Below are 17,677 nucleotides of genomic sequence, written 5' to 3' on the forward strand. Positions count from 1 at the left end.
AAAATCATTGGTTTTGTAGCTGACTCTGTTGCCTATAGATCTTTTGTCGAATCGATTTTTGTTAAAAACTCTGGTAGAATTATCCTAAAAATAAACTTCTGTTGTCATGGTAAAATTTATCTTTGATTTCCAATCGAAGCAGTCGTTGAGAGGGGAGTAACAAACACAGTTAATAAAGGGTTTCTTGGTGGAATTGTGGAGGATTTTTTTTACATGAAAACATGAAGCTTTTGGAATCCTATGCGGACATTCTTGCTGAAATCTTTACTGAATTTCCAAGGTCGTGGTATGGGCAGAAACTCTTATCTTAAATTTCTAATAAATTAATACTCCTCTACATACCTTTTGCTCAAAGGTGAGAACATTTGCCTGAAATTTTTATGAAATGTTTCTAATAAAAATCACCCTTAGATTTTATTCCTTTTGGAATTGGTGATTTATTTAATCAATGGATTACGCTAAAATCAATACTGCCCCATGTAATAAGTCTCAGAACTCAGAATTTGTATCTTCACAAAAAATCTGAAAAATTTCTTGCAGTTCTCTCGAACGATCTTCTGAGACTCACTACAGATTTTATAGCAGAAATTCTACAATTAATGTTGATTATAATTATTTCAAAAAATTCTCCATTTTTGGAACTGTTTCAGGGAACAGGAAATCCCGAGGGAAATCCCATTCTCGTAAAATAGTAGTCACCCTAGCCTAATAGGAAGCAATCAGTGAAGTACTAGATTGAAAGTAGTGAGCTGGATTTTTGTATGGTGAGATGATCAATTCTCCGTTTCTGCAATGAAATGGTGTAAACAGCGTGGGTTATATGATTTCTTGCTTAATTTTATGGTGTTTGAGCAAAACTTTGAGTAGCTGTGTTGTTGTATTATTTATTTCATGCAACTTCAACAACACAGTTACCCAAAGTTTTGCTCAAACAGCATCAAATTAGGCAAGAAATCATATAACCCACGCTGTTTACACCATTTAATTGCAGAAACGGAGAATTGATCATCTCACCATACAAAAATCCAGCTCACTACTTTCAATCTAGTACTTCACTGATTGCTTCCTATTGGCCAGCAATCAAAGAACTATTTATTCGAAACTTTTTATTCCAATTTAAAAAAACTTATCTGTCTGCAACATTTCTTGGTTGATGTGGAAGTTGCATGGATTAATAATAGTTAAAATTGGGTTTAACATTAGAAATGATCTTCATCAGGAGTGCAACAAAAAACAAAAAATTGAAAAATTCAGGCTTTTTATGAGCTTGAATCATCAAAATCATATGTTTTTGTACTGGCGCGGATTTGATGACCTCGGCGCGGATTTCAAATGGCTTGGCGCGGATTTTGCGGTTTCCAAATCGACAGTTTTGTAACAGCCCTACGACATCAGTACATTTTCCATACAAATCAAACCATGCAAGAGTCATCCTGATCGGTCCTCCAGTTTGTGAGTTTTATTGCCTCAAAGGGACTTCAAACTCATTTATATTTATAGATTATAGATTATTAGTTTTTGTCATAATAGGAATATCAGTGAAGTACTATAATAGGAAGCAATCAGTGAAGTACTAGATTGAAAGTAGTGAGCTGGATTTTTGTATGGTGAGATGATCAATTCTCCGTTTCTGCAATGAAATGGTGCAAACAGCGTGGGTTATATGATTTCTTGCCTAATTGGATGCTGTTTGAAAAAGTTTGGGTAACTGTGTTGTTGATGTTGAAAGGAATAAATAATACAACAACACAGTTACCCAAACTTTTGCTCAAACAGCATCAAATAAGGCAAGAAATCATATAACCCACGCTGTTTGCACCATTTCATTGCAGAAATGGAGAATTGATCATCTCACCATACAAAAATTCAGCTCACTACTTTCAATCTAGTACTTCACTGATTGCCTCCTATTAGGCAAGAAATCATATAACCCACGCTGTTTGCATCATAGTTCGGCCCAATAAGCCAAATTTGAGTAAATCGATTAAACTCACACTAGGTAAATTGCCTTCACCTCCAGCAAAAACATTTACTTAAGAGTAGGTAAATTCAACCCAAGACCCCCCCCTCATTCAACCCAAATTTGAGTAAACCTGCATTTACCCAAAATTGGCTTATTGGGCTCAAGGACCCCCGTTGGGTAGATGCATCTATGTTTGTTTTTGACAGCATCGGTGAGGGAAAGAGGGAAAACAACCTAATTTTGGGTAACAAGTTTATTCGATATACTCAGCTTTGAGTAAAATCGACCCAAAAAATAGGTAGTTTGATTTCTCCGTGTAGGTATAGTGGGTATAGTATCTACCCGTGTAAAACATTTCAAGTCAATTGGTTCAAAATTGACTGAGTTATAGTGGAAAACAGACGAATATAGAAGCCACCGCCCAAGTGGCGCGATACCCTACCATAAGGAGAAAACAACGAATGTAAGCTCGCATTCGCTGGTAAACAGGTATACGCACATAAAAGGTATACGGAAAATCCTCTGAGTGTATCAGCTTAATCATTCATTTATGGTAAAATTACCGATAAATCATTTTTTTTTCTAACAGGTTTTCACAAAAAAAGATTATCTGGTACGACTTAATCATTGAAATACGAAATAGGATTTCGCAAAACATAACATCTTTATTATTATTAAACTGTCATTTCGAAAAATCGGTACTGCGCAGAAATGTTGAACATCCCAATGGGACTTGTAGCCATGATGCAATCAAAAATACAAAACAAACATTTGTAGTGTTCTGCCAATGGAGCGTGTACACGGTAAAATATTATTGATTAACAAGCGAGCATTTACCTGCTGTTCTAAACAGAACCGAACTTTGGCTGGCGATTTGAACGAGTTTACTTTGATTCGTATTGGAATTCTTAGAAGAGCAATAAGGTATGTAATTATATCATAATAAAGGTTTCCCCAATCATCTTAAGCCTTTTTCAAATTGTGTTCTCAATGATAAAACGGAGATGAGTGGGGCCACGATGCGATTAGTAGTCCTACGCTTTCAAATTCATCATTCATATTCGAAAACAAAGCGATTACAGCATCGCTTGATTTCATTAGTTTTGTAATGACATTGTGTGCTCTTCTAAAAAAAATACAAAAATAATAAACAAAACAAACAGCTTTGTTGTGAGTACAATGAAATTGAGTCGATGCAAGAAAGGGACGATGCTAAATCCCTGATAGAGCTCCACTCGTACATTCTCGCACTTCTCTTGGAGCAAAGGCACTTTTTAGAGAGTTTAAAATCCGACCCGTTCCGGTGGACTGCATTGAGAAATGCAGCGCTCTGTCCACTGAGCTTTCCCACCATCCCGGGCCCAACCTTACAAGCTAACTTAACCTAAAGGTGAAACATTACATCTCACCACCAACCTACCACTTTGTCAACAACTAGTGACAATTTCTGAGAGACTGTGCGCCTCTTGCTGCTGCATACTGAAGAACAGAAGCTCACCCTCAGTCGCCATACATTTCGACGGCGTGGTTCGCTAGTGATGCACAAAAAGCTGACGGCCTGGCAGTGTTGTCAGCTGCGTGGATGACGGGAAATTTCTGAGCCGATCGTTTGTTTACAACCAGATCTGCGATGTATATGGGAATGTGATGCTTTACACTTGTTTAACAAGAATTGATTTCATTTGCTTAGGTATACTGTAAACTGCTTCCTATGGGATAATTAAATATCAACTGAGCAATGAAAAATATGTTTACAATTCGGCCATGTTGGGCCAGGAAAACCAGCAACACCATGAAGAGAATTGAAGAGAACTGAGCGCAAACTCTCCGTTTGTCACTGTCGATCTCAGCACTCACGCTAAACTTGCTTCGCACATTTTCGTCACGCTGTATCTTAACGGCGATGGAAATACGCAGTCCATTTTATATGAAAATCGGCTGCTAATTTCATTGTATTGTCCGACACTGTACATGTAAATACGTACAAATTACGGACAATTAAATCATACAAAAACAAATTTAACAATAAATGAAAACTAAGCAGATAAAGGAACGGAATTTTCTTTTAGAATTCCCATATTTAATGACGTAACTTATACGTTTAATCTTTAGCCGATGAACAAGATTTCTATCATTATTGCACGCTTCTGCAAAATGTGAAAGCGATTCGTTCGTACGACCATTCGCCTTGACGGAGGCTCTCTGAGAGAATTGCGCTGTGCGTGAAAACAATTTTTTTTAACATGGGAAAGGATAGGAGCTGCATTTTCAAATGCTTCTAATTCTTTATAGAAATTTTTTTAAGCAAAACGTTCTTAATGTTATCGAATGAGATTTTGATACGCTATATTATAGACATAACATTGTGATTTAAAGACATTTTGTCTAAAACCAGTTATAGTGTAGCTAATTGAAAGTATATTGCAAAACATTAACTCTTTTTTCAATCTGAAGTCCCTAAAATATTTTAGAAGCATTTGAAAATGCAGCTCCTATCCTTTCCCATGTTAAAAAAAAATGTTTTCACGCACAGAGCAATTCTCTCAAAGAGTTCCGTCAAGGCGAATTTACCTTAACATGAGTAGCTCAACTCTCGCGTACATGCGAGATTCTGACTCGAGCGCAACAAATGTGCTCACTCGCAGTCTGTCACCCACTTCACGTTTAGTCGGACGTGTGCTTCCTCTTCCAGTGAACGTATTCGCGAAGCATCCAAGTGGCATTTTTTTATTGCATTTACTTTTCTTTTGTGTATTTTATCCAATCAAAATGGTGAGTACTATTGCGTCAAACGCCGGCTAAATACCGAACGATAGATTATTTTTCCCCGGTCTAATAGAGGCCATATTCCATAAGAAACAATCCACGCACGGGTGATGTGCAAAATTAGCGATGATTGGCATTGATATCGGTATAATTATTCGCACCTATACATTGCGAAATGTGGCCTACTCTTCCAACGGCTAGCACCAACTATTCGGCTTGACGTGGATGTTTATGGTCACAAAGTGATATACCTAGGTGTGTTATTTTAGTGGAAATGAACAGAAAATTAGCAAGTTAATCTATTTCATGAGCAGGATGCTTTGCTGTTGTTACACAAATATAAAAAAAATCTATTTTGAGCCGGTTTCGTTTTTTATGCCGGTATTAGATCGCCCATCTTCCATTGCATATAAAACCGATAGGCTACATCCCCATGAGCACTTGATTGGACCTTCTAAAAAAAGTGATGATAGTTCAGCAACTGTTCCCCTGATAACAAATTTATTAACACTTTTATCACCGTTGTTTTTTCGGTGGCCCGTAATATTTGGAGCATCATCATCACCGTTGTCAGGAAAACAAAAAATATGAAAATAATCTCGCTTTATGTAACATCACTTAGCGGTGACCTTTCTCTGCCCTCTCGTCAATGTTCTTTCTCTCGCGTTCTCTATCTTCATTCATTTTTACCGTAGCCCCACACATCCATATCTCATAGCAGGCCGAGTACGCCAAAGTACGATTATGAAATGTAAGCGTACGGCACAGATACCTTACGATCAGAAATCGCTATATCTCTTCATAATGCAAAAGTAGCAGAGATAAGGGTCATGATAAAGTACCTCCTCAGAAATCTGAGAAACATCCCAACCTTCTAGCCTACTACAATGCTTGTATTTTGCTTTACCGCAAACTTTTTACCTCGTAACATGCCCACACACCCCCTCCCATTTTCATGAACCAGCGTATTGTGTTTTGCATCTTTCTATAGTTAATACAACGTCTTGTTTTTTCTTCCCTCCCTCTGCCTCCCGCACAGTCTGAGCCAATCCGTGTTGTAGTGACTGGTGCTGCCGGTCAGATCGCCTACTCGCTGCTGTACATGATTGCCAAGGGGGATGTCTTCGGGCCGAACCAGCGACTGGTTCTGCATTTGCTGGACATTCCACCGATGATGGGTGTGCTCGAGGGTGTCGTCATGGAACTGGCCGATTGTGCGCTGCCGTTGTTGGCCGGCGTGGTGCCCACCACCGATCCGGCCGTTGCCTTCAAGGACGTTGTGGCGGCATTCCTGGTCGGCGCTATGCCCCGCAAGCAGGGCATGGAAAGGAAGGACCTTCTGTCGGCCAACGTCAAGATCTTCAAGGTTCAGGGTGAAGCGCTGAACAACCATGCTCGCAAGGTAAGTGAAACTATATAGTATCTGCAGATTAGATGAGCTATAGCTATAGACCGACTTCAATCAGAGACTGCGCAGACTGAACATTACTTTTATTGGCGCATTTGCTCAAAAAGTACACGCGGGAAATCCCCGAAGAAAGGAACAGAATGCGCTCTCCTTTTACTCCATTCTTATGGGAGATAACATTGCGGCTTAAAGATTTGCCGCGTGAAATTTCGTGCAAATGCGCATTTGAAATATTAAGGTACACCGGGGCAAGATGAAACAGCGGGTTAACATGATGTTTTCTAATGATGATAAACAGTTTGATCATCATAACACATAGTTTTTGATTCAAACCATCTTTTAGCGAAGGATAAATTTCCAAATTGTATTGAAATCTATTTCAAAACTTCGTGTTTCATCTTGCCCCACCCGTTTCAACTTGCCCCGGTGTACCTTACAAAAGCCGCGCGGGGTATCATATTCAGCACACCTGGCAATAGTAGACAACCTGTCGTGTAGCTGCGGGCTAGAATCTACGAATAACGGATCACCTGTTCCGGGGGTAGAAGCATACCATACTAAATTCCATACAAATTTCAATTGCGATGCGGAATACGGGGACGCAATCAATCGCGCCCAAATTTTGCACAGTGTTTTGGACGCTAAAATAAGTCGAAGTTGTTCCAAAAGATTGACCACAGAGAAACAGACGTAACACTTGGAACAAATTTCATTAAAAAACGTCACACATAATCGCCCGAAGGTAAATCTACCAATGTGTTTGGCCGGGCCGTCACTAGAGCGGTAGTGAGCAAACGTCCAGCAGGAGCAAAAACGATACCAGCGCCGCGAGTGGTATTTATATTTATTTAGTAAAACGTAAGACTTTAGTTTAACACTTTTTGTTAGGTCAAGGAAACAAACATACAGAAAAAAAAACTAGTGGATAACTAAATGACACTACTTATAATATTACTTATAAAGAGAAACGCAAAAATCACTCATATTGGAATCGTAAGTATGGCAAGGTAGTCTAGCGTTCGCTAAAATTAAAACTTCAGTCAGGTGTTTTTGAAAGAATTAGAGTAGGTTCTTGTTTTGCTGCTAGTGGCAATCCATTCCACATAATTGCTCCACCGATCAGCAGCCTCTTCCGGGATTAAGTTGAATGGCGGTGGATGATGTGAAGCACCGAGAGCGCCCATGTTGACCTTTTTGAATTAGCGGAAGGATGTAGCCAGGAACTTCTTCGTGATATGCCTGTCGCATAAAGCAGCATATGCGGTTGAAATAGTTTTTCGGGAGGTCATGTCCAAGAATAGTATCCCGTACAGCTGCGGTTGATTCTCTGCGACGGATGTTATGGACAAACCGTAGCGAAGCCTTGAAACGACGGTTTAGTTATTCTTTAAGGGCCGCAGATAATCCGTTGTAGTAGACCACATCGCAGTAAGTAAACGGTGGGATGACTAGCGCCTGCACCAGTTTCCTACGTATCGCTGTGATCAGTACCGGTGCAAAATGCCTTAATGTTCGCAGAGTGCCGAAAACTTTCGCTGTTATATCGTTTACGTGTCCTGTCCAGCTCAGGGTTCTGTCCATACGCAAACCCAGGTTGATGACGGTATCTGAAAAAGCGACTGGTTCCCGCAGAAGGAAATGTTTTCGATGGGAATAGTATTTTCCTTGGTTTTTCTGGGATTTGGGAAAAGCGCATTGGCCTTTGCCCAGTTCTCGATGGTGACCAGATCTTCGTTGATGGTTGCTATTAGTCTGTCGATCTTGTGGGACCCGAAATATAGATTTGAAGATCGTCTGCATATAGCTGATACTCGCATTTCAGCTGTGCCCGGTACACTATTGATGTACAGACTAAACAGCAGAGCACTTAGACAAGACCCTTGTGGTGTGCCTTCAGGTACAGACCTTTCGGATGATGTTTGGCTTCCAGTCTTGACAGCTTGACTACGTTGGCTAAGAAAAGCAGCCACAAGCTCACCAGCTTGATCTGATAACTGGAACTCGCTGATAGCTTGTTCTGTATACAGAAGACTATAGTCTTCGGTGGTTGACGCAGTTGAACGCAAGGGAAAAGTCGACCAGAACCATCACGGTGCAACGATTCTGATCGAGATTTGTGTATAGATGTCGCACGCTATGTCCAAAGGGAATAAGTATTATGAAAATCGAATGTACCTCAAATGTTATTTCCTAGGATCGTAGCTTTGGACCTCTAGTTTCAGAATCTGTGCGGTTTAAAATATTTCATTTTGGGTTTTTTGATATTTTTATTTTTTTTTCCTATTTTCCTATACAAATATCGAAAAAAGTCATTTTAAGGTCAATTTCGTCCCATATAAAAATGTATGGAAAAAACCCAAGATGGATTATTTTAAACCACACATTTTCTGAATCTAGAGGTCTAAAAATATGATTCGAGCGAATAAAATTTGAGGTACATTTACTTTTCATAATACTTCTCTTTAAACATAGCGTGTGTCGTGCGTTGTTTTGACGAGTGTCGTTGTGGTACTAAATTCCCTCCTATACCACGACTGATGCTTGACCAGCAATGGCCTGTTAGGGTTGTCTAGGTGCTCCGAGATTTGGTCGGGTAAGATTTTTTCCAGAATCTTCGACAAGGCAGGGAGGACGCTTATCGGCCTGAAATCCTTCGGTTGGCTCGGGTCTGTTGTTTTAGGGATCGGAGTAACAAGCATCGCTTTTTTCCATATCGAGGGATAGAATCGTGCCTATGATGGAGTTGAAGAGATGAGCCAGAGCAGGAAGGATATGCGGTCCGAGCATTTTCACAAATAAGATAGGAATATGATCTGAACCAGTGGCGTTGGTGTGGATTTCGGCCATTTTCCTTGCTACTTCCGCTACAGTGGTGTGTCGAAACCGAAATTGTTGGTCAACAGATGCGGGATGTACAGGTTCGTTGATTGTGACCATGGGCTGATTTGGGGTGTCGGGGACAGGACGAAGTAGATTGTGCCCTTCCACGAAAAATCGGTTGAGTTGTTCTGGATCTGCTTGCTCGAGTTCCCGCAAAAACAACGTATGTACGAGGGCATGAACTTGAATCGCCGCTTCAATCTCTCGAGTAATTCAGGGTGTCGATTTATCTTGTACGGTGATTGTCTGTTCTGGAGCGTGGAGGTCCATAAGATCATGTATCGCGTTTGTAATCTGTTCTGTCTTCTCGTTAATGTCGTTGTTCTTGTAGATGTTTTGTAAGTCGAGAGCCATAAAGTCTGCTTGCAATCGAAGCTGATCCACATTTTTGAATTTCCTTACAGCAATTCGCTGTGGAGGTGCACGATCTATCTCCACTTGGGAAATTACATCGACATGTCCTTGTCATGAGAACAGCAGACCAATCGTTGTAGCGCTTCGTTCGGCGATCCGTGTTGGAGCGGTAGGCAAAACGGAGAGGTTGAAACAGTTGTGGATACGTGTTAGCGCTGCGAGATTATTAGACATTTGAGTAGCGGCTACGTCGATATTGTAGTCTCCGGTAATGTATAGCCTGTCGAAGCCAATGTCTTGTAGATCAAACACAAGCTTCTTGTAAGTTTGTGCAAAAAGTTGGTTGGAGCCGGAAGGATTGTAGATTACGGTGACACCAATCTTTAGATCGTTTATGTTGGTTTGCAAAACGAGGTATTCTAGCCTGCAGGCGATGGGAACATCCGGATCAAACGTTGATTTTAGCACAGTCTTGTATTTCATGCCCTTTTGTACATAAATTCCTACACCACCGCACGACCTCCAACCATGTCCTCTTGTAGTAGGTAAAGAATGCCTGACGAAATTGAATCCAGGAATACGGACCGGGCCAACAGGAGCTGATGCCTTCAGCTTCGTTTCGGTGACAGCGAAGAAGTGGTATGGCGTTCGGTTGAGAATTGTTTTGAGCCCGTCAATATGGTGTTCCAAACCTCTCACGTTGAGATGTCCGATGCGTAGTTTGTTCATATATGTTGGGAATATGTTCACAGTTGGGAAAAGGAGAAGTTTTCTGCAGATTGCGCGTCGAAAAATTATGTAGTGTCTCCAACTGTCTTGTTGGAGGAAACCGGTTCTAGAAGTTGCTTAATGCTTGAGACGGGCGTGTAGCATTCATGACCTGGTAAACGAACCGAGATGTGATCGTTTTTCACGTACACCGACTCAACATGTTTACGCTGTTTGAGACGGAGCGCCAAAGTTACGGACACGAAAGGAGTCTACAGACAGCATTTCATTAACCGTGAAGCAGTATTCAAGTGGCATTTCGGTAGAAAGATTGCATAATTTGGCTGCTTTATGTTTGTCGTAGTAACGCTTTAGCACTTGATTCCTAACCTCGCGATTGCTGAACTCCACAAGAATTGCTGGAGTTAGCGTGCGGTCGGTCCACTTCGAGGGTTTAACGGGCAACCGGAAACATGTCAGAACACATGAAAGCTCAACTTGTGCACCAAGGAAACAGAGAAAATCTTTAACAATCCATTGCATGTTTTCTCCTGGCCTGAATGGAACTTTTTTATGGATATTCTGCAGCAGTTGACACGCTGTGAACAGGAAGTAGCCAGTTTCGCTCCTACCTTGATTTCCTCCAACTTTTTGTCAATCCCTTCTACCAGCCTGATATTAGCCAGCTGTTTTTCTTCGAACCGGTCTACTTCTGCCAGCTTAGTACGGAGGTAATCCCCAAGTAACCACGGTGCTGAAGCCATATTGCATGCAGATATATGTATTTAGAGCAATCATTGCTTTACATGCAAACTTAAAGTTGATTTAAAGTGGATGTGGGCAATTATGCGACTGAACTAAGATTATACCAGTATAATCTTAATTTGATTCTATAATTGCCCACTTCCACTTTAAATCAACCTTAAGTTTGCATGTAAAGTAATGATTGCCCTAAATACACCGTATATCTGCATACAATAAGGCTTCAGCACCGTGGTTACTTGGATCGTTCCCTCCCCATGTATATTCGATCTTGTCGCGATGGGAGGGGTTACCCCAATAGCACTTTAAGTGCCAGTTTCTTCACCTCCGCTTGAACCTTATGGGTAGTACGCTGATCGCAAGAAATTTCTTGGCCTATCTCGTTGCGTGGAAAATTCAGGCAAGGAATCGCTCAAGAAATAATAAAGCGTCGCTTTATTCCGGATCCTAGTATGGAGCTGAAACGAAACGTCAAATCAAATGGGGCTTGCTGTGTTAAATTTCTTGACCATTCCGGTCACGGAAAAATAATGCACTGAACGAAAATTACTTGAGTGATTCCGTTTGAAGTGCATACCTCCCATTAAGCGGTAAATCTGGTGTTGAGCGTAGGTGAATAAATCGTTATCATTAACTTCAAAACTAGTGAAATTTGGACAGAGACTTTCGACAGGCGCTTCCCGCTACGGCTGTCGGTTTTTCACTGGTTGATTTTCTTTTTGCCAATTAGTGTAGAGATGACAAAGTTGTGATGGGGGTACTCGGGATAGGGCCTTCTGCACGAATATCCTACATAATAGATTACAATAAAACAGACCTTACCTTATTTAATTTCCACACAATACTCATCTGACCGACTATATGTACTAATTTTTGTTGATCTCAAAGCAGTATTGACACATGACAGAATAAAAAGCAGTAAATTAGTTAAACAACTCTTTTTATAACGACATAATTAGAGCATATTCAATTACATTGCCTTACGTAATCTTATAACTTATCTTGGATCTTAAACGCAAACTTTCGTTTACGACTAATTTTAAATACATATTTTTGTTCCAATTTTTTAAATTCAAAATAGTTTGTATTATTCAAAAATTTTGTGGCTTAAGTACCTTTCAAATTAATACTAGTATTTGCATATTTAATATTTCATCTTTTACAATTATTTCATGTTTGGCTTTGGATTTAATGATAATTAATTAAATTTTTAAACCTATGTTTCATTAAATTTCGCGGTATTATTTGCATTATTGTGTCTCAAGTCTAGTCCAATTCCTCTCCCCGACCTATACCCATTTCCCTTCCGATGGTGTTCATGTGCTCCGCACGGACTATTACGGCCATTACCCCTCCTTGATCTTCGGCATTGGAATGACTTGCGCTCTTATTGCCCCACCAACTGCTGCAAAATGAAAATGAAATGAAAGCACCGTGGTTACTTGGATCGTTAGAACCGCTAGAACCAGAAACGGTTGAGAAGCCGTTTCCTTTTTTTCAACTTTCACAGCACAGTGTTAATATATCATATAACGCCTACGAGTTATGCATTCAAGCGAACTGTGCCGCATTAGCTCCATAGTAATAATTACACAAGTCTATCACCGCCTGGCATCCTCGCACCAATGTGTGAACCCTTTGTCAACCATATACCACCAACACTCCGACATCTGCATGAATTGCAGATCATCGCATCATCTGCAATCATCGCTTCCTTCTCCTTCCCCGCTTTGACCTGCATCCTGGCGTGGCAGGCGCCATTGTCGCCTAAAAATAGAAGATCATCAATGCTCACGCACTGAAGATGTGTGCTATGTAGTGCCCAACAGACCCCACTGATTCCTTGTGTGAGTGTAGCTACTAGCTGGTCTGGTGATACTGGAGTAGCATCCACGGGCGGTTAATCAAGCTCAAGCTTAAGATCGCGGACCGGCTTATTTGGGTTTCCATGCAAATAACTATAGGTCGGACTCGATTATCCGGAGTCAGGTTCTGGCGCTTCCCAAAATAATATCTCGGAAACGGAATGCTCTAGGAAGCTGAAAATTCGACTGATCACTAATCAAAGTTGACTTGACAAAATGTCAAAATTTCAGCTTTATAGAGCATTCCGATCCCCAAATATAGGTTTGAGAAGCATTAGAACCCCACACCGGATAATCGAGTCCGACCTGTATTAGGGATTTTTTTTTTCTAATTTTTCTATCAAATTTGGTATAGTTACGCATTATCATACCTTTATCTATTCCATGATGACCCAGCCCGTTGTTATAATTGTTAAGATTGACTTAAAAACTATTCAATAGGTACTCAATGTTTTTGATTGTACTTAGAAGTATTCTGTTTTGGGCACGCTTCTCAGATCGAAATAAAAACACCACTGTACGTTATGACATTTCAACTAGAACTGATCCGCCTTTTTATCATAGCCGGCTCATACACAGCCAAACACATCTTGCTTTCGTTAAACGAAATCAGTCGAGCTTTTCGCTCGCACTCTTAAGACAGATCATACAAAAAGTCATGAATGTTCAAAACCTACCTATCTAATCACCACGTTTCTCTTTCTTTTTACACACAGGACGTCAAAGTGCTGGTCGTTGGCAACCCGGCGAACACCAACGCCTTGGTATGCTCGCACTATGCCCCATCGATCCCGAAGGAAAACTTCACGGCCATGACCCGTCTGGATCAGAACCGAGCCCAGGCTCAGATTGCCGCCCGGCTGGGAGTTGGCATCGCTCAGGTTAAGAACGTTATCATCTGGGGCAACCATTCGTCAACTCAGTTCCCGGACGCGAAGAACGCTACCGTCGAGGTGGACGGTACCAAGAAGAGCGTGGTGGATGCCATTGCCAACAACGACTACCTGAACGGGGAATTCGTCGAGACCGTGCAGAAACGTGGCGCTTCGGTCATTGCCGCGCGCAAGATGTCCTCGGCCATGTCGGCCGCCAAGGCTGCCAGTGACCATATGCGTGATTGGTTCGCCGGTACCAAGGACGGTGAGTACGTCTCGATGGGCGTCGTTTCGGACGGTAGCTACGGCACCCCGAAGGACGTTGTTTACTCGTTCCCGGTGCAAATTCAGAATGGCCAGTGGAAGATTGTTCAGGGATTGTCCGTTGATGACTTTGCCCGCGGCAAGTTGGATGCCACCGGCAAGGAACTGCTCGAGGAAAAGGAAGAAGCAATGTCCGTGTGTGCCTCGGATTGACTAACTAAGCTGTAAAACATCATATTTGTAGAAACTTTACACCTGTATAGTGGGAATCAATAAATAGTCCATTGTGTTTTCCGTTCCGTTATGTAATTGTGTGGTTTTTCGTTTCTCCAAAAATTGTGTTTTACCAAGAGAGTGCACGTACAAAAAATTACTCAGCTGTGTGAAATTAAAAGAGTTAAGACATTCGCTTCGAAATTGTTGAAAAACTTATAGAAAATATCGTACGTCTTTATAGACCAATTATTGAATATATATGCGTAGGCATAAAAGTCAATTGGAAGATTATTATTTTGTTATTGCTTTGGCTTAGCCATAAATAAAATCCAATTTATCAGTACATACAACTGTGAATCGTGTTTGTTCAATATCACATTTCCATATTTTATGGTAAAGGAGGCAAGATGGGTCACCTAAGAAATGGATCCCTTTAACTTTCTGAGTACACATCAAATTTCTCTGTTTTCTATCACAACTCTCAGATACAGTGCTTTTTCGATTATATCACGAATGAAAAAAAAAATTCGCGTGATATATTGGAGCGTGATATAATTGGAACATTTTTTTTTTTCGAATGCATTTTTTAATCGAAACCCATGTATATACAGAGAACGCTAACAAAAAACGAACAATATATTGTTTGATATATCAAACACAGCAATTGAAGTCTAATATATGTTTATTTTCTTGTAATGCCTGTTTTACATTGTTCAACTGAAACGAACATTTCACTTGCTAACTTCTCAAAGATGTTCAATCCAATGGAATGACGTGTTTAGACTGAGCAAATGACTTGGGTGTCCACTTGCATGCTCTTGAATGCATCTCAATTGAAGCAAGTGTTTACATTCTTCAACTCGTGCGAAGCGTAAGCAAACTGAATTGAATTCAGCTCATTTGACAGATGACTTGAATTCAACTCACATGAATCGCGTATGTTCAGGCGGGGCAAGTGAGATGATTTCGTTTGACTTGAACAAAAAAGTTGAACATGTTCAACTTTCGCTCAAGTCAGTTGCTCAACTGAGATGAACAGTGGTGTTTACACGTTCAATTCGCATCCAATTGGGCATTTTCCATTGACTTGAATCAAGTCACTTGCTCCATGTAAACCAGGCATAACATATAGGTAGTACGATTGAAAACGTCACTGATCCATCTTGCCCCCACAAACCATACCAACCGAATCTGGGACAAACTCCAATTTCGCATTTTTGCGACTAGGAAAGTACCAACTGAGCAGAGATTTTTGCAAACAAAATTGATAAATCATTATAAGTTTTTTGTCGATTGACTAATCAACCGCTTATTAATCAATACCGAAAACTTTATATTACTTCTCAATAGTGATAAAGAAATACGACATGCACTATACAAAGGGCATGGGATATATCACAACGGATCAAATATTGGTCGCAGTGGTTATGCCCCGAACAAATACGACAAAAACGATAATCGTTATAAAATTACTAGTTGGAGGGTTATGATAATTAACCTTTGAATAAGCCATTTTTAATCATTAATCATTATTCATTATAAACCAAAAGACGTGAACTCCTATCAAAGGCCTACATTTTTCATGCATAAAAACAGTTGATCAATTTCACAGCGCTGATCAACTACCCCCCAGATTGAGCTACCGTAATCTGGGGGGTAGTTGATCAGCGCTGTGAAATTGATCACTATGGGATCCACGTTCTTCAACCGCTGAGGACGCCGCAATTCTGTTTCATTGGAAGAACTTTTGACGTAAATCAATTGTGTGAATGTATTTGAAGAAATTTTTATGCCAATTGGGACAGATTTCACATAAAAATATCGACTTTTTGGATGTGTATTAGAACTCGGTGAAAAGACTGCCATTCAAATAAATCACCTCCCATCAACGCCTTGTATATCAGATGATTCACAAAACATTTTTTTTTTTTCATTCATGGCAGGCTTATTGAACATAGCTTTGAGTTAAAATTGATGTTTACATATAAGTAACTGTTTTATTTGAAAATAGCATACCGTAAAATGGGGTGTTAAGAACTCATGGGGTGTTAAGGGATTCATCTTTATAAACAACTTTGAAATATCGCCAAGCCGTATAAAAATTGATTTACTAATTCCAAATTTGCTTCAAATGTGTGTTGGAAATAAAGGCATACTATAAGGGTTATCACTCGTGAAAATGCGTTTTTAATTAGACACTAGACATCAAAAATAGAACAGCATCGCTTTTGCTGAACTTGGCTACCATTGTAAAGTCGGAAATATTATTAGGAAAAATATGTGAGTAATTGTAAAGTGTTCTACAACTCATTTCAAACGAAACTAGGCTAAATATTTGATGTTAAATATTTTGTTAAATATCTTCAATTTCTCCAAAAAATCGTCAAATTTTGTAATCTATATGCGTAGCAGGCAGCAAGACAATGATCGGACTGCTTTTCCTGAAAGTTTTAAGAAATAGACCCCAGAGGACGAAAAACTCTTCCGTCCCTTAACACCCAATTTCACGGGTATTTTGCAAAAATAAGACTTTTATCAAAGAATTGCATACCTTTAGGCGTTTAATTTGGTTCATTCTTTAACTTACTAAACTTTATTTTATTTTTAACATGTAAAATACACCAGTTGTAAGAATTCCAAGAATATATTTAGATTCAGCATCATCAAATTTACTTTCTTCAATAATTTTCCAATCTTGGAATGCTATCTCATTGGTTGATCAACTTCACCCCGGATTGAAAATTTTCAAATTTGGCCATTTGAATATTTTTACAAAAAGTAGCAGTATTTTGTATGAATTTCGTTTACGGAACTTGATACAGGTCCACTCAGTACATTTTTTAAAAATATTTGTTTGAAATCATATGCATTGTACCTGGCTTTATTGAAAAGGATCAACTTCCCCCCAGATTACGGTACTTATAGGTGAAAACGAGTTTTATAATGTTTGCAAATAGGTAGTAAATTTTCTGAAATTCAAATATCATGCTTAGACCGGTCCGCATGTATAATATAATACATTAATGTGCAATGTTTGCCTATTCGTAACTTTTGAATTTCTCTGCTAATTTCCATGAAATATTCACAGAAGGTAGTTGTTGATTATATGTATATTATGCCTGCAAAATTTTATGGAGTATTGTGTTGTTCTTTGCTGTGCATGCATCGCTCCTGTAAGGGGTGAGTATGGCAGCATAATCGATCGCGTTCGCTATTGTCTCGAGTGAAAATCAAAACAATAGATGCGCGGGTGTTTAGTGTTCAGTATTGTGTTGTTTTTGACTGTGCATGCATCACTCCTGTAGGGGTGAGTATGGCACCATAATCGATCGCGTTCGCTATTGTCTCGAGTGGAAATCAAAACAATAGATGCGCGGGTGTTTAGTATTCAGTATTGTGTTGTTCTTTGCTGTGCATGCATCACTCCTGTAAGGGGTGAGTATGGCAGCATAATCGATCGCGTTCGCTATTGTCTCGAGTGAAAATCAAAACAATAGATGCGCGGGTGTTTAGTATTCAGTATTGTGTTGTTCTTTGCTGTGCATGCATCACTCCTGTAAGGGGTGAGTATGGCAGCATAATCGATCGCGTTCGCTATTGTCTCGAGTGAAAATCA

The 17,677-nt window shown here is 39.9% G+C and overlaps 1 protein-coding gene across 1 annotated transcript; it reads left to right on the forward strand.

Moving 5' to 3' along the window:
* Positions 1–4,579: 4,579 nt before the first annotated feature.
* LOC109411704 (malate dehydrogenase, cytoplasmic) lies at positions 4,580–14,404 on the forward strand. The gene is made up of 3 exons (XM_019685279.3): positions 4,580–4,735; positions 5,769–6,131; positions 13,423–14,404. Exons 1-3 carry the CDS (start codon positions 4,733–4,735, stop codon positions 14,056–14,058), a joined length of 1,002 nt encoding a protein of 333 aa, XP_019540824.2. The 5' UTR covers positions 4,580–4,732; the 3' UTR covers positions 14,059–14,404.
* Positions 14,405–17,677: the final 3,273 nt, after the last annotated feature.

The sequence above is a fragment of the Aedes albopictus genome, chromosome 2 (assembly GCF_035046485.1).
Source record: "Aedes albopictus strain Foshan chromosome 2, AalbF5, whole genome shotgun sequence".
In the NCBI taxonomy this organism is placed as follows: domain Eukaryota; kingdom Metazoa; phylum Arthropoda; class Insecta; order Diptera; family Culicidae; genus Aedes; species Aedes albopictus.